The sequence below is a fragment of the Seriola dumerili genome, unplaced genomic scaffold (genome assembly GCF_002260705.1).
Source record: "Seriola dumerili isolate Sdu_G_001 unplaced genomic scaffold, Sdu_1.0 BDQW01000052.1, whole genome shotgun sequence".
NCBI classification, from domain to species: domain Eukaryota; kingdom Metazoa; phylum Chordata; class Actinopteri; order Carangiformes; family Carangidae; genus Seriola; species Seriola dumerili.
Window position 1 is genome coordinate 2,499,235 of NW_019174307.1, and position 15,273 is coordinate 2,514,507.

Here is a 15,273-nt window from a genome sequence, read left to right on the forward strand (position 1 = left end):
AAATGGTATCTAGTATTTTCCTGGCTATCGGTATCGAGTTTGAAATTCTAGTGTGGTGACAACCCTAGCCTAAGGTTAGGCCCGGACTTCCCAGTACCAGTGAACATAACTTGCTATTAGACGCAGACAGGTTTGGTTTGGGACCCGCAGAATTAAAACCTTATACTCTGTGTACTGTCATTTGTTTTGAATTAGAAATGACAAAAGACTTTTACGCCCCAACCATTCTTCATCCTTTCATGTCACTTATTACCCAAGGCTATGCCATTCAAAATCGGGCTGTCTGGTGTTGACCATGCTCTTCTGTTTTGGCTGTGGAATACCAACACAATACCAATCACAGTTAAGCTACAGCATGTGTTGAGTTGTTTGCCACTTGTCAGCAACATTAACTGCTCAAAACATAGTGTTGTTTCTCCATCATAAATAGATTATTTGTGTCAGAAACGAACAAAATGTCTTACTGGAAATTCCCACCATGACAAATGGATTCTATTCAGAAGGGAATGGTCATGGTCATTTGTTGACCACCTTTAGGATTTGTTAAATTGCAATGTATGGCCACTAAAAGAGAAGCAGCAGCCAAAGAAAACAGGATGAGAGACAAATCTCAACTACTGTGGCTATAGGCAGCGTTCAAGCAGCAACTGGGAAAGCATTCTTTACCGTCTGTTCTCTGCCATCTCACAAGCTATATCCTCTGTATCGCAATGCTAATGTATGAAGCACAACTCTTGCCAAGAAACACCCGGGGAACTTGGCAAAGTAGAGCGCTGTGTGTTTGCGCGTGCGCGTGTGTGTGTGTGTGTGTGTGTGTGTGTGTGCATTGTAGTGTGTTTGCATTCATGCACGTGTGACAGAGCAGCTGATCTTTTCCTGGCTGTTTCTAATTTGCACATCATCATAATGTTTTACAGTCCCCACTTTCAGTAAGCCCCTCCCCCCCTCCCTTCCTCTCCCCAGTGTAATGCTGCTTAACTCAGAACAGACTTGTGGAGGCACGAGGCCAGTTGCTCTGGAGACTGAGCTGCAGGGAGGCTGGTGGGAACCAAACGGGTCAAATCCCTCAGTGATGTACAGACTGATGACCCCCTGCTTTACCTCCTCCTTTATTCGGAGGCTCATTTGTTTTCAAGCTTTCAGCGAAATTGAAGCAGCTTCAAATCCATTAAAATCCAATTACAAAAAATGTTATGAACATGTTTCCAGGTTTACAAGCAGTGGAGGACAGGTGCACATCAACACATCATGAGGGTAGAAAGAACATCACCACAATATCATGATAACCTATATATGGACATTTTCAGTATTAAATGTCCCATTTGGTCCAAAGGTAGATGTCCATGTGTTTTTTGATTATAAAGCACGAATGTATCCACAAATATATCTTCTTATGGATCAACACTTCAAATAAAACACAGGAAAAGGGTAAAGTATGGGACCTTTCAGAAAAAAAGCAACTTGCTGGAAACCAGTTTAACTCTTAGAGGTAGACATAGCTCTTGCAGTTATTGAGAAATATGTTGTTTGTGTCCTAAACCATGAATGGACAGCATGTGTCCCCCCCTTTCACACTTGTTACATTATCATGTTTGACATAGATGTAACAAGCCAATTCTGCACTCTGAGCTGAAGGCGCGCTTTCTTTCTTGCCATATTCCACATTTTCAATGTATAACCTTAGAACTTTCACTTCATGTAGTTTATGGCACAAAGACAGACCTTCATGTTGATCTCCTCATGAAGTCTGAGTTACTCTGAATTGTTTTCAAATTCCCTGCGAGGATTTCCCCCAGAAACCCATTCGTTAAAAAAAAAAATCCCACTCGCAGCACAAAAAAGGATTTTGTGGTTTCATTGTTGATTGATTGAATGGGACACTGGTCGATCTGCAGCATAATCAGCAGCTCCTCTGTTTTTGCTCCTCATATTTCTCTTCACTTTCTCTCAGCAGATTCATATTCTGAGCTGTCACATGCTGTTAAAGAATAACCCTGTTTCGTGCTAACTGCAATGAACAGTAGGCACCTGTAGTAGGGAAAAAAAAAAAAAAAAAGATCTCGTGAAGTATGAGAATAAAATCCTGTGGTTCAAAATTACGAGCCCTAAAACACTACATCTTCTTACTTGTCAATTTATCATTAGTGATAGAAAATAAATACTTGTGTAGGTAAAGTTGAAGTTCCTGCATTTTGTAAATATTTGCCTCGTAGATTCATTTTCCTATCTCCCTGTTGCAGTGTTGGTTTAGCTGTTCCATTCCACCACATTTAATTAGACTTCAGATGTTGCAAATCCAAGTAATGACCTAGTTCCTTTGGGGTATGAAAGACGTTATTAAATTTCACTTTTGAATGAGATGTAACTCACTCCTGCGAGCCGTGTGTCATCCTGGGTTCAGGTTCTCTCTTTGTCTCTCTCATCCCTGCTGATTCTTTTTATTCCTCAGCTGCCTGTTACAGTTTCACGCCGAAAGCAACGCTGCCACATGAACTTAGCCTGGTGATTTCCTATCACTGGGTGCCAGTGCGGAACTCTTGGCTCATGCTGAAATACATTTATGGAAAAAATAACACATGGGCATGACTATTAGCATCACACAGAGCCTCTTTGATAATGAAACATTAGAGGTAGCAGACATGCTTAAACTAAAGCCACCTGAGCATTAGCGCTGCCACTGTCTTGAAAAGCAGATTTGTACAACCTGAGGGATGTGTCTCCATTTGAATTTTGTCTCATCTGCTATGCAGCAGCCGTGCCGCGAAATCGCAGTGGCCCGCAGCTTTGCCGCAAACAACTTTCTGGGATTCTGCTTTGATGAGAAACCAATGTCACTTTAAAAAAAAAAAGATAATTTCAAAAGTGCTGTCACATCTGAGAATTTGTGGAAGAGTGCAAAGGAGATATGGCTCCCAAAACGCACAGCAGCAGTGAGGTCATGGGTCTCAGCTGTGCTCAAATGACTTTTATCAGGGAAATGGAAAGTTCTTAGATCGATGGGATTTTGTTAGTTTAGATTAGTAAAATCATACACTGACGGTCACTTTAATTGAATATATTACTTTTACTACATTTTAAAATCCGTTAAGCCAGTGAGAGCAAGTGACAGATGAATGAGATTTTCTGAGTCCCTTTAAGTCTTACACACCTATTCAATTAGATCGATCCGAAAAAGTCTGTGTATGTTGCTGTAAATAAGTCATTATGTGTGGGCTATTTAGCCTAGGTGTCACAGCATTTCAGTCAGAGATAATGATTTTTATGTCACTTTAACGATGTTCTCCATTCCAGATCTGCAGCTGGGAAACCGTCCACCAGCTCTGACATGGCCAAACGCAAGATGGGCAGCATCGGACGGAGTTGGATGGTGGCACTCGTACTGCTGTGTAATGTAACAAAGGTAGGCCAGCCTGCAGGCACACAGGCAAACAAGCAAATACTGAAAACACACACACAAAATACACTTCATAGAATAGCTTTATTTGTGGAGAAATCAAACATAGGAGAAGCTACATATATGTCAGAAAACCCAGCAGATTTTCTTTCGTTTTGTTTTTTTTTTTTTGGAAATGCCTTTCGATTCAGTGAAAGAAACAGCTGTGTAGTGATGGATCACACAATTTATCTTGCTGTACCAATGCACAGTATCTAAATTTTACAAATATTGTAGTTAACTATGACTAGCTATGACTTAGACCAACCTGTTGAGACTTATTTACAAAATGTTGAAGATTTTCCAAAGGATTCAAAAGCTGCTTCAGGTTGGTATCTGCTGTGTAATAAAAAAGCTGGACACATCTGGTTGGCAGTGGCTCTGCATAGATGTCATATTTTCCATTCAGCGCAAATGGATTTAATGGAAGCTTGTGTATGTTAGACTCCCTTTTCAGGCATTCGAAGTAGGATGTGAAGACTGTCTTACTTTAATACATCCCCGCTGAGTGAGAATACACAGCCAAAATTGGAGTCAGACACAATCTTGCACGTAAATACTGTTAAGACCGTCTTTCTGTCGGGTCTCACCACAGCTGGACGCAGTACTGGAAATTATATTCAACTAAAAGAACCATCCCTGAAAAGAAATTTTTCTGGGTAGAAGTAAAATTATTTGTGTATAAATGTACTTAGATAAAAATACAATCAATGTATACAATGTATACAGGCGTATATACATTGATTTTCATATACATATACACCATTCCCAGGTGACACACCTCGGTGGGTGTCCACAGACTTTATGTAGCAATGTTAAGCTACATAAATCAAACAGCTGCCACTTCTTATAAAATTAACAGAGGACTGAAGCAGCAGAAAAGGCGGTGATGTATGAACAACATAAACTCCACAGCTGCTGCAGCCAACAAACAAAGACAAAACTCTATGTCGCTAGGCAACACAGTAGTTGTTGATGCTCTCCTCTGTGCAGTGAGTTACAACAATCAGTCATCCGTTGCCCTCACCTGTCCGAACTTCGCTGTGAGAAGTCCTCCATAATCTGCTTTGAATCCAACATGTCTGCTTGTTTACTCTCGCTGTAAAATGTAACCAGTCCATTCAGCCTCTGTGTCACTGCGCTCCTCCATGTTTTCAAACACTGAGCTGAATGAGCTGCTGTCACAACAGAGATTGTTTAAAACAGCAGAAAGGTAGTGAACAGAAAGGTGGAAGTGAACGAAGAAAGTCACAGCTGAAAGATTCACCATCAGAATTTGAACATCTAGCATATAGGCAGACCCAGCATGCACTTGTTGGTCATGCAACATGGCAGGTGTGTTTGATTTGGCACACTTGTCGTGGTCAGCGGGTGGTGCTTTGAGTCAGCTTTTTCTCTGCTGCAGCTGCTGATTTTCGTTTGTTGCATTCTCACACAGTGGATCATAAATATGTCATGTGACTTTTATTTTTACTCTGTAACAATTTTGACTTTAAATGTAGCAGAGTAAAATACTTGACTTTAAAAATAATTACGTAAGAGTGAGACTGATTTTTTAAAAGTGCAAGTACACACGCACGCACGCACGCACGCACACACACACACACACAAAAGTATTTGCAAAGCATCAATATTAATTATTATTAACTAATTTGTAACTTAACAACAATAATTTTTTTATTGATGAAAATACTCATGTCCAATATATCTTCTGTGTGACATTTCCACAATCTCTGTAGAATTATATCTCTTGGTTAAAAAGTGGCTGAATCAATCTATTCACTTTTTCGCTCTTTCCTTTTTCCAGTTTTTTGTGAAGGCTAGCCTGGAGGTCAATGAAACCCAACACCAGCATCCAACCAATGTCTACCATGACATGGGACTGACCAGGAACAAGATAGTAACTGCACAGTTTGAGTGCTATCAAAAGATAATGAAGGATAACACCAACGGCAGACAAGGTAGCTGTGGTGTTTCATGTTTCTGAACTTTAAAGCTGTCTACATTGAATGGCAGTAAGAAATAACTGGAAAACACTACTTGTAGAAGTCTATGTTGCTAATTTTGGGCTTATCGTATTTAATGTTCAGTAGTTTGAAGCATTTGAGAAACTTTTTTGATCAGTATGGAAGAACAAAAATAATAAGATGGTCTGCAGAAAGGATTGACTGATTAACGTTCATAGCACTGAAACATGAACACTGCTTTTTCTCTTTTACATCAACTTATTGTAAAGTTTTATTGGAAAACACCAACTGAATAAATGATTTGATCAGTATAATGTCCGATGCTTGGTAACCCCTAACACTCTCTATGGTTTTAGAGGCCATGTGTAATCGCACTTGGGATGGCTGGCTGTGTTGGGACGACACAAAGGCAGGAGTTATCTCTGAGCAGCACTGCCCGGACTACTTCCAGGATTTCGATCCCTCAGGTGAAATCTGTGACTTAAACATTGCCAAATATGCTCAGTCCATTTGTAAGTTTAGCAAAATCAAAGAGCAGAGGTTCAGCTAGCCCGATATTTACTCCCTAATATGGGTCAAATCCTCACCTGTAGTTTGTAATGGAGGTTTTTAGTTATAAACCTGCAGGTTGCCAAGCCCAAACCCAGATAACCTTCATGGCATCATCAGCGTTAAAGCTCCTCCAAAACCACAGAAGACATTACACAACAGATTTTTATAGGCTGAGTAGTATTCCTCTTACTAATAAACTGATCTTCATGTGTAAAACTGGTGGAGTGCCCCTTTATATCTGAGTGTTTCCCCTTTTTGTATAATTCATTCAGCCAGAAAAGAACAGCGACACGGGACACCCCAATGTGCATGCCTGGGCCCACTTCAAAGAAAACTATTCTGGGACTTTTCAAAAAGTCCAGTTGGGTGTCAATGGGCATCTTCTTCTTGACTTCATTTTCAAATAATTTTACCTTTTACCACATTTTTTCCACCTGCTTTACTGCAAATAATAAATATCCTTTAAGATTCAGCCTAAAGGACTGATATGCTCTTAGAACGTGGTTTAAAAGCAACATATAATGTCAAAAGTACATCTTTACCTACCACGTATTTAGGAGGTATTCTGTCTCATATCAACTTTTTTGCATTATTTTTTACCTGCAGAGATGGTAACGAAGATTTGCACTGACAGTGGTCATTGGTTCCTGCATCCTGAGAGCAACCGGACATGGACCAACTACACCCGCTGCAATGAACACACCAATGAAGGCAGAGTGGTTGGTCACTCTATAATATGGCATTAAAAGTACATAATATATACAGCTGTATAGCATAAAATAAGAAGAACTCAGTCATGGTTAGCGCTGACCTTTTTAATAGCAGTTAAAGTTCTCTGATGTGCAAATTACATGCATTTTTATGTTTTAAATATATTTAACTAAAAAGCACAACTGAGCACACGTCATGCTCATGTTACCTGAAATGTACTGAAATGATTGTGTGGTGGGGCTAAAAATGTGCAGTTTGTCCTCAGGATGGATTCATTGGGTTCATGAGATGAAAATTTAATAGCAATCTACTTGTATGGAAAATTTTTCAATTTCTCAGTATGGACCAAAGTTTAGATCAGTGGGAAAAGTTGGTGAGTGGGATGGTGCTAGATGAGAGGTTGAGGGGTTCACCACAATAATTACATTACAGCTCTCTCTCTGGGGGCATGAATATCCATAAAAAACTCTCTCTCTGCTCCGTATTAATTCATTTCCCGTTGACAGTTAACTTTTCCATGATTTGATGTTATAAGTTAATGATTTACTGTAAGAGGAAAGGATATGAGTGTATTTATGGAAACTTGTAGCTGTATATAAAGCTCATGGTAAAACTATAATAATATAGTGTCTCACAACATTAGTAGTCATTAGGAGATCCAGATAATCTAATGTTTTTCTCTTGTTTCCTTCCAGACTGCAATGAATCTTTTCTACTTAGCCCTCATAGGTCACGGATTGTCATTGACCTCCCTCTTCATCTCCCTTGGAATATTCTTCCATTTCAAGTGAGCCAACAAGCCTCATTTCACCATGCTTTATAGACGGATTCTCATCCCTCACGTATATCACCAGCACCAGGTGTAATGTAATTTTCTCTTCTTGCAGGAGTTTAAGTTGCCAAAGGATCACCCTTCACAAAAACCTCTTCTTTTCTTTTGTTCTCAACTCTGTGATCACCATCATTTGGTTGACAGCAGTGGCAAACAACCAGGAGCTGGTGCAGAGGAATCCAGTGAGTTTATGTAGTTTGTTTTAATAGTTTTTATTATTAATTTAATAATTCATTTTATAACAGATTTCTGTTCAATTTGAGTTGTTCCTTTTGTCATCCTATTTTCATTATTTAATCATAACACTGTTCCAGAAACTGCACTCTTTATTCATTTCATGTAACTGTGAAAATACTGCACAAAAGAAAATGTCACAGTCACTATCTACATTCATTATGTGCATATGTTTCCTCCTCAGACGAGCTGTAAAGTGTCCCAATTCATTCATCTGTACTTGTTTGGCTGCAATTACTTCTGGATGCTGTGTGAGGGAATATACCTGCACACTCTCATCGTGGTGGCTGTGTTTGCTGAGAAGCAGCACCTAATGTGGTATTATCTCCTAGGCTGGGGTATGTAGGAGATAATGTCCAACTAGCTGTACTCCATTATTCTAATAAACTTATATTCTGAGGCACAGTCACAGCTATGTAAGGTTTTCAGACTGCAAAATCTTAAATCTTGTATTTTCTCACTTTTCTTGCAGGCTTTCCTCTCATTCCAGCCTGCATACATGCCATTGCTCGAAGTTACTACTACAATGACAAGTAAGTGCTCGAGTGCATTAGCTAGGCTATAATAGTCTATCTATACATATATATATATATATATATTCTATAAAATAATAATAAATTTTTAATGTGAAATATCTTAAGTAGGCTCACACCGCAAAGTGAAAGTGAACTGGTGAGCTAACGGTTAACTCACTAGCTTGGCAAAATAGCTCTCTAGTCTTAGTTTTTTGTTTACTTACCAACCCAAACCCCTGTTTTTTGTTCTCCATTGCACACCATTTTGTTCAAGTCAGCCACTTAGCAAACTTATTCGCTTGTTAGCTTAGCTTGTTTGCTAATGACACAATAAGTACAGTTGTGCCATTAGCAAGCAAGTACAGTACACAATAAGTACAGTTTATTCACTGTTATTCAGAAAACATTTGTACCATTGATTCCATTGAATTAACTGATTTCAACTTGATTAAATACATAAATAAACAAATCCTGCCCAAAATGTGTTTAAAATATGAGATGTAATAACTGTGCCTTGTAAGATTAATATTATGGTAAAGACTGTGTAAAATGATCTGCTGCTCCTGCAGCTTGCATAACTCATCCAACCTAGCTTCTCTCATGAAAACTCTCAAGCTTTTTCATGCAGATTAATTTCTCAGAACAACCATTGATCTGCATCATGGGTCAGCTGTCATGTGATTCATTGACACTGTTGTGTAAACTTTTCCCTTTTGTCCTCTCCTCCGCTGTAGCTGTTGGATTAGCTCCAATACATCGCTGCTCTACATCATCCACGGCCCCATCTGCGCTGCTCTTTTGGTAATAACCAATTACAGCAAAGTAAATCACAATAATATTGATTTGCTAAAATAAACCAGCTAATTTGTTCCATATTTAACTTGGTGCACTGTTTTTATTGCGCAATGAGCAGCAATGAGCTGCTTTTGTCTTCTTCCGAGTGGACACTGTGGGGGGCCTGAAAGCAGGACACAGTTTCATAGCATGCATAATTGTGTTTATCTTGCGAAATCAATGCATCTGCCCCTCTGAGGATCTGCCCAGGTCCCCGGACCCATGTTTCATTCTAGGAATTCACCTAATCAGCACAGCCAGGCAAGCTTCAGAGAAATCTGGTCCCTTAAGACTCTCTTAGGACTAAATGATTCAGCCTCAAACAACCTTTACAGTGGTCTGTTAAGGTTTTGCGTTCAAAAAAGGGCTTGATGTAGTTTTGCACATCATGGATTTTTTGTTTTAACCTTAATCATAGATTACTTTTTAGGATCTGAATTATGTGTCAATTAACTTTTTGTTTCATTTTAAAACAGTAACAGTAAAAGACAGGGTCTGTGTGGCTGTTTTTGTTGGGACTGTTGTGAATACCAATCTTCTACAATTGTGTTCTTTATAGCTTTATGTGTGTTTTTATATATTTATGTTTACATGTATTTATATTTGCATATGTATTTGTGTTGATGTCCTCTCTGCTGCTCCCTAGGTCAATTTGTTCTTTCTATTGAACATCGTGCGAGTGCTTATCACCAAACTGAAGGTGACCCATCAAGCAGAATCGAGTCTCTATATGAAAGCAGTGAGAGCCACCCTTATCCTGGTGCCTCTCCTGGGAATTCAGTACGTCCTGCTTCCCTACAAGCCAGAGGGACGGGTCTCCTCTGAAATATACGACTACATCATGCACATACTAATGCATTACCAGGTGAGAAAAACCGTGCCTGAACTATGTGCAGTGTTGTAGATGTGGCTGAGTGATGGATACCAGCTCCTTAGAACATGTAAATACATAAATAATTAAATACATAAACAGCTGTGCATTATGCCATGCTGTTGAAATGCATGTGCAATGTGTATTTTTAGAATGGTATTCAAAGTTTACTCTATGTTGCTTGAACTGCAATGCTCCTGTGCACTGTTGTCCTTGTATATGCATGTATATCATTTATTATGAAACTTGATTACATGTTAGTGTCTGCCTCTTCCAATGTAGCAATATATACAAAGTGAACTGTTGCCTGGACATATTGTCCTAGGTTTTAGTAGAAGACAAACATCCCCATCAGCCTCCGAAGAGACTTTGTTTATGTTGTAGCCCAGTGAAGAACAGCAGGAAGGAAGGCATGATTTATCTGTGCTGAAAGGGGCTGAAATCAGTTGGATGTTAGCGAGGTGTTATCTGATCATCCTGTGCTGTTCTAGCATGGGCAGTGTAGGGAGAACGTATTGAGCAACCAGCTGAATCAGCTCTCAAAATTTATTCAGTTTGACCTCTCATTTTTTGAGCTTCATCATGTTAAACCTTAAGATATCATCTACAAACAGACGATTGATGCTTAAGACCAGTTACTAGGGTATATTTTATCTGTCTTTTTTATGATGATTTTATTTTTTACATTCCAGGGTCTGCTGGTGGCCACTATCTTCTGCTTTTTCAATGGAGAAGTAAGATGGGGTCACACCTTTTCACTGTTATTTTTAGACCTGCATCTCACATACACACACTTACCCACATTTCCCCTTTGTTGTCAGGGGTTGACTGAGCCACTTCCTCTGTATTACCATTAGATCAGGATGGTGGAGTAGGCCTATGTCTTGACAGTCTCATTCCTCCAGGACTTTTCTGGAGACTAAAGATTATTTACTGTTGGCAATCAGCCATGGGCTGTACACTGATTGCTATCAATAATGCAGGTGATGGCTCTGCATACAAAATAGCCTGTTTTTTGCCTAAAATGAATGTCTTACAAGAGCCACTGAGAAACTCTTCTTTAAGCTGTGAAGAAAAGGAGTTCACAAAAGAATAAAGTTAATTAAAGACAACATTGTTGTCACAAAGTGCATCCAAGAGAATTTACAGCGAAGAGAGACACATTGAAGATGTGATCAAAACAGCAAGACAACACCAGTCCAAAAGCTTCAGCTGTGATTAGAAATTGTTGAACATATACAGTATATCTAGACTGGTTTCTAACAGGACAAACAAACAAACAAAAATCTGCTGAATCACTTTCTTTCCAGGAGCTATATTAGAGGAAGAATAACAATTTACTGTCTGTGCGTTGAGTACTGAGCTGGATTCATGATGTGGTTATCTTAGCTTAGCATAAAGGCTGTGGTGAAGCTAAAGAATACGCTCACTAATTACCATCTCATCTGTTTAATCTGACAGTTTGTGGAGTAAGAGGGAGTTGTGCTTGATTTTTCATGCAATATTTATTGACATCAGTTTATCCATCTGCACAGCACTTCTGCAGAATCATGATGCTCCGCACAAGTATGACGGTAGCAAACCTGGCAAACTTATGTACAACTCCACGAATCTGCGCATACTCACTGTGCTCAGCGCTCTTGTCCATAATGAAACAGCTGCAGCATGTAAAGCCCCCATAAAAAACACACTGTTGCCCCCCTGCTTCCAGCCTGTTGCTAGGGCAACCATGTCTTAGCTCTAGCTCCATTCTTAACACATAAGACTGATATGGTTCTTAGAGATTGAGATGACAGCAGACACACATTCTCAAGTCTGTGCGTTAATTACAGAACTGGAGACAGGAGCCTTTTAGCTTAGCTTAGCATTAAGACTGGAAATGGGGGAAACAGCTAACCTGGCTCTGTCCAGAGTTTAAAAATTCACTTGGCTGCTGTCCTCCACTGACTTCATGGGGTCTTGCTATCACAGTGAAGTTGTCAGGCAACCAGCTGAGACACTAGACAGATGTACTGACTGGATGAAAAAACTGTTGTTTGTCAAGAAATAGTTACCCTGCGCAAATTCATCTAAAACCACAGTGTCATTTTTATATTTCTGTTTGTGTACAGCTTAAAAAAGAGATACAGCATGTTGATTAATAAGCCTTAATCATGTCCCAGACATCATCTCATCTTACTCTTGGAAGAAAACGCAAATAATGTATTTCTCAAACTGTTAAACTTTATTTTCAATGTATGAATTGTAGTTATATTTCAACGAATGATTCCTACATAGTCCAATTAATATCTGAAATGTGGTTTCTCTGGTTAGGTCCAAGCGGTTCTGAGGAGGCACTGGAACCAGTATCAAATCCAGTTTGGCAGCAGCGTAGGAAACCACTCGGACGCCCTGCGCTCAGCCTCCTACACGGCTTCCTCCATCACAGAGGTACAGGGCTGCTACAGCATCGACAGCCACACAGAACACATGAACGGCAAGGGCTACCACGACGCAGACGCCTCCATCTTAAAATCAGACAGCCCCTTCGCCTGACAGCGAAACTCCTCTCAAATACTATCCATCCTATCCCACCCGTAAAAAAAACTGCAGCATTTTTGGAGCTCTGTGGCAACTAGGAAAAATTTTCCTCTTCCTAAACACACGATGTCAGAAGAAAGAGAGAGGAAAAGGTCTGTATACCCCAGGCTCTTACCTACACCTGAAGGAAATAGTCACCTCTCTGTCACAGGCCCTTTAACAGTACTGCAAGGTGAGCTCGGTACAGCTGTTCCTGCGCTGTCTTTTGTCTACAATTTGCAACTGAACTGCTTCACTTGGACTAAGATGCATTCTGATAATCACAATATTGTCGCAATCTTTCTGCTGGACAAAATTGTTTTTAAACGGATGAATATTAACTGCTTGACTATCATACTGAGGTCATGTCGTTCACAAAAAGCCATTGGTTACACTGTAAAATTCTTTCGACATGGTTAGTGCCAAATCAAGAGATCCTGCCTGCCTCATTTATTTTTTTATTTTCATTACAGAATCAGAACAGAGTCAGGACATCTAACAGGTGCATAATAATATATTAATGCTATATTGTATCTTTCAATATGTTAAACTTAATTTATCTGAACATATTCTTGTTTATTAAATGAAATTAAAATAAATACCACACAGTATTTATTTAAGTTGGCGCTACATTTTCTCAAAATCTGCCAACTTAATACCAATATGACATGTTGCCAGCTTCACATACACTTTAAAAGCATTTCTTGTTTGTTTCGGTGTTTGTTTCTATGTTGTATGCAGATGATGGTATGAGTCATACTGTTAGCTTGCACGCTTCATTTTCTAGAGATTTAATGTTGCTTATGCTAATGTTTGAGCTTGTGTTTACTGTAAGCGATCCTTTCTGACATGTGTATCCTTTAAACCACATGGTAGGTTGTAATGTCAACACAATATTATCACCGAGAAGCCAACATGAAATCACATGTACTCCAGTATCTGCTCATTATACTTGAATGTAACAGTTAAGTTTAAAGACCTGGCTCTGTTGAGCATAAATTCATCACATTCCCATTCACTGCTGTCTTTAGCCTTATTCTTCTCAAATTACTTTATGATTATAACTGACATGTAAGCATGACTGGGTGTTCAGACCGAAAACAGCACTGTGTTGGAAAAAAAAAAGGTGCAGGGTGGCTGCCTGAGTGAGGGTGTGTTGCTTTAGCTACTGGTGAGAAGATTTTATTTCACGTAATATTTCCTTGTGTTCGTACAATCTATGAATCAGTTCCTCCATACTGCAACTACACTTATAGAAATGAAGGACAAGACGACAGTTCTCTTTCTAAAATTCAGTGTAAGCTGATAGCAATTAGCCAGATCAAGTGTATATGCTTACGCTAGCTCGTCGCATGTGTGTCTGTTGGTTCAGTCTTTGGTTCAGTCGATGAAAGCCAAGTTCGCCAAAGTCCAATGGAAACAGAATGAATCATGACATATATATGAAGCATGTGACTTGATGTCCACTGAAGTTTCTCCTGCACTGTGGGGTGATGAGGAGACTGTAACTTTCCCCAAATTAATACAAGAAACAAAAAATAAAAACACATTTCACATAATTTTCATTCGAGTTTGGACCGACGCCCTTTTAATTACGTCATCTCGTTGTGCCCTCTCCCTCTGCGATGTTTTACTGGCAGCTGACAAAAATTAGTGATACCAAATATTTTTATTTTTATGTTAATCTCAATGTATCAACTTCTTATCTCTGCAGAACAGTAGGGGATGGAAACACAAATTCATTTGTTTTGATTGATGATTTTTTTTTGGAAGTTGGTTTAAAATTTCCACATTGACATTTACTGGAATGCTTTACAATACTGGGAGGCTTTGACAGTGACAATCATTTTAGCCTCTCGTCTTGATGGTTGTGAGGTAAACAGAATAGAACAGATGATGTTGTCTTGCATTGTGGCATAAGTTGAGTCAGGTTCAACTTTTTTGTCAATGACCCTATGAGTTTTTTTTATTGTTGTTTAGTTTTTTTTTTTTTTTTACCAGAGCCTCTGCTGGGGCAACCCCCTGCAACAACGTAGTGACCTCCTTCAATTGAAGGAGAGAGCTGCGATTTTTTTTTTCACGTATTGCTGATATCAGTCTGAACGCAGCCTTATTCAGAAGTGCATGTGATGTGATTATCATGTCTCACAAGAAGCTGTGCAAAAAACATACTGCAAAAACCATTCTCTGTAAAGCATTTAACTAAAGCAGGCTGCATCCAGACCTGTTCAATAAACATTGCACCTTTTCACAGTCATGTTGTCTGTTTCACCCATTCAAATCCCCCAAACCTTTTATTATTTTTTTTTTCTTCATTTCAGAACATCTTTAACACATTGTCCACAATGCTGGGAACATGAGTGACTATCAGCTGATGTAAATAATTTTGTAAATCTAGCATTTCTGAACGCGTGAGAGTGCGTATGTGTGTGTGTGCATGATTTATATATACAGTATTTATGAGTATGTCATACTCAAAAGCATTCAACCATGAAGCGACCGTCTTATGTGACAGTGTGTTGGACGTTGATGAAGAAGCTGTTTGTTCTACTTGTGTTTTTCAAAAAGGGAGGGGTGGGAAACGGGCCGGGGTGACTAACTGAGAGCTTTCAATGAGCTACTGTATTTATCTGTCCGTGTCGTTTGTCATCATCTTTGGTATATTCTGTCATCTTCCTATTTTGCCTGTATTTGAAAGTGAAGAAAGAAAAGTAGCACTACCCTCTGTGTGAGTTACTCATGCCATGTTATCACCACTCAGACAT

General features: G+C 39.2%; 1 protein-coding gene across 1 annotated transcript in view; it reads left to right on the forward strand.

Moving 5' to 3' along the window:
* LOC111218237 (calcitonin gene-related peptide type 1 receptor) overlaps positions 1-14,761 on the forward strand; it is a 29,286-nt gene extending 14,525 nt beyond the window's left edge. The window contains exons 2-13 of the mRNA XM_022740433.1: positions 3,292-3,400; positions 5,241-5,394; positions 5,757-5,867; positions 6,559-6,671; positions 7,359-7,450; positions 7,551-7,677; positions 7,914-8,067; positions 8,202-8,262; positions 8,979-9,045; positions 9,725-9,943; positions 10,642-10,683; positions 12,263-14,761. Coding sequence (XP_022596154.1) covers positions 3,326-3,400; positions 5,241-5,394; positions 5,757-5,867; positions 6,559-6,671; positions 7,359-7,450; positions 7,551-7,677; positions 7,914-8,067; positions 8,202-8,262; positions 8,979-9,045; positions 9,725-9,943; positions 10,642-10,683; positions 12,263-12,484 — 1,437 coding nt within the window. The 5' untranslated portion in view covers positions 3,292-3,325 and the 3' untranslated portion in view covers positions 12,485-14,761. The remainder of the gene's footprint in view (positions 1-3,291; positions 3,401-5,240; positions 5,395-5,756; positions 5,868-6,558; positions 6,672-7,358; positions 7,451-7,550; positions 7,678-7,913; positions 8,068-8,201; positions 8,263-8,978; positions 9,046-9,724; positions 9,944-10,641; positions 10,684-12,262) is intronic.
* Positions 14,762-15,273: the final 512 nt, after the last annotated feature.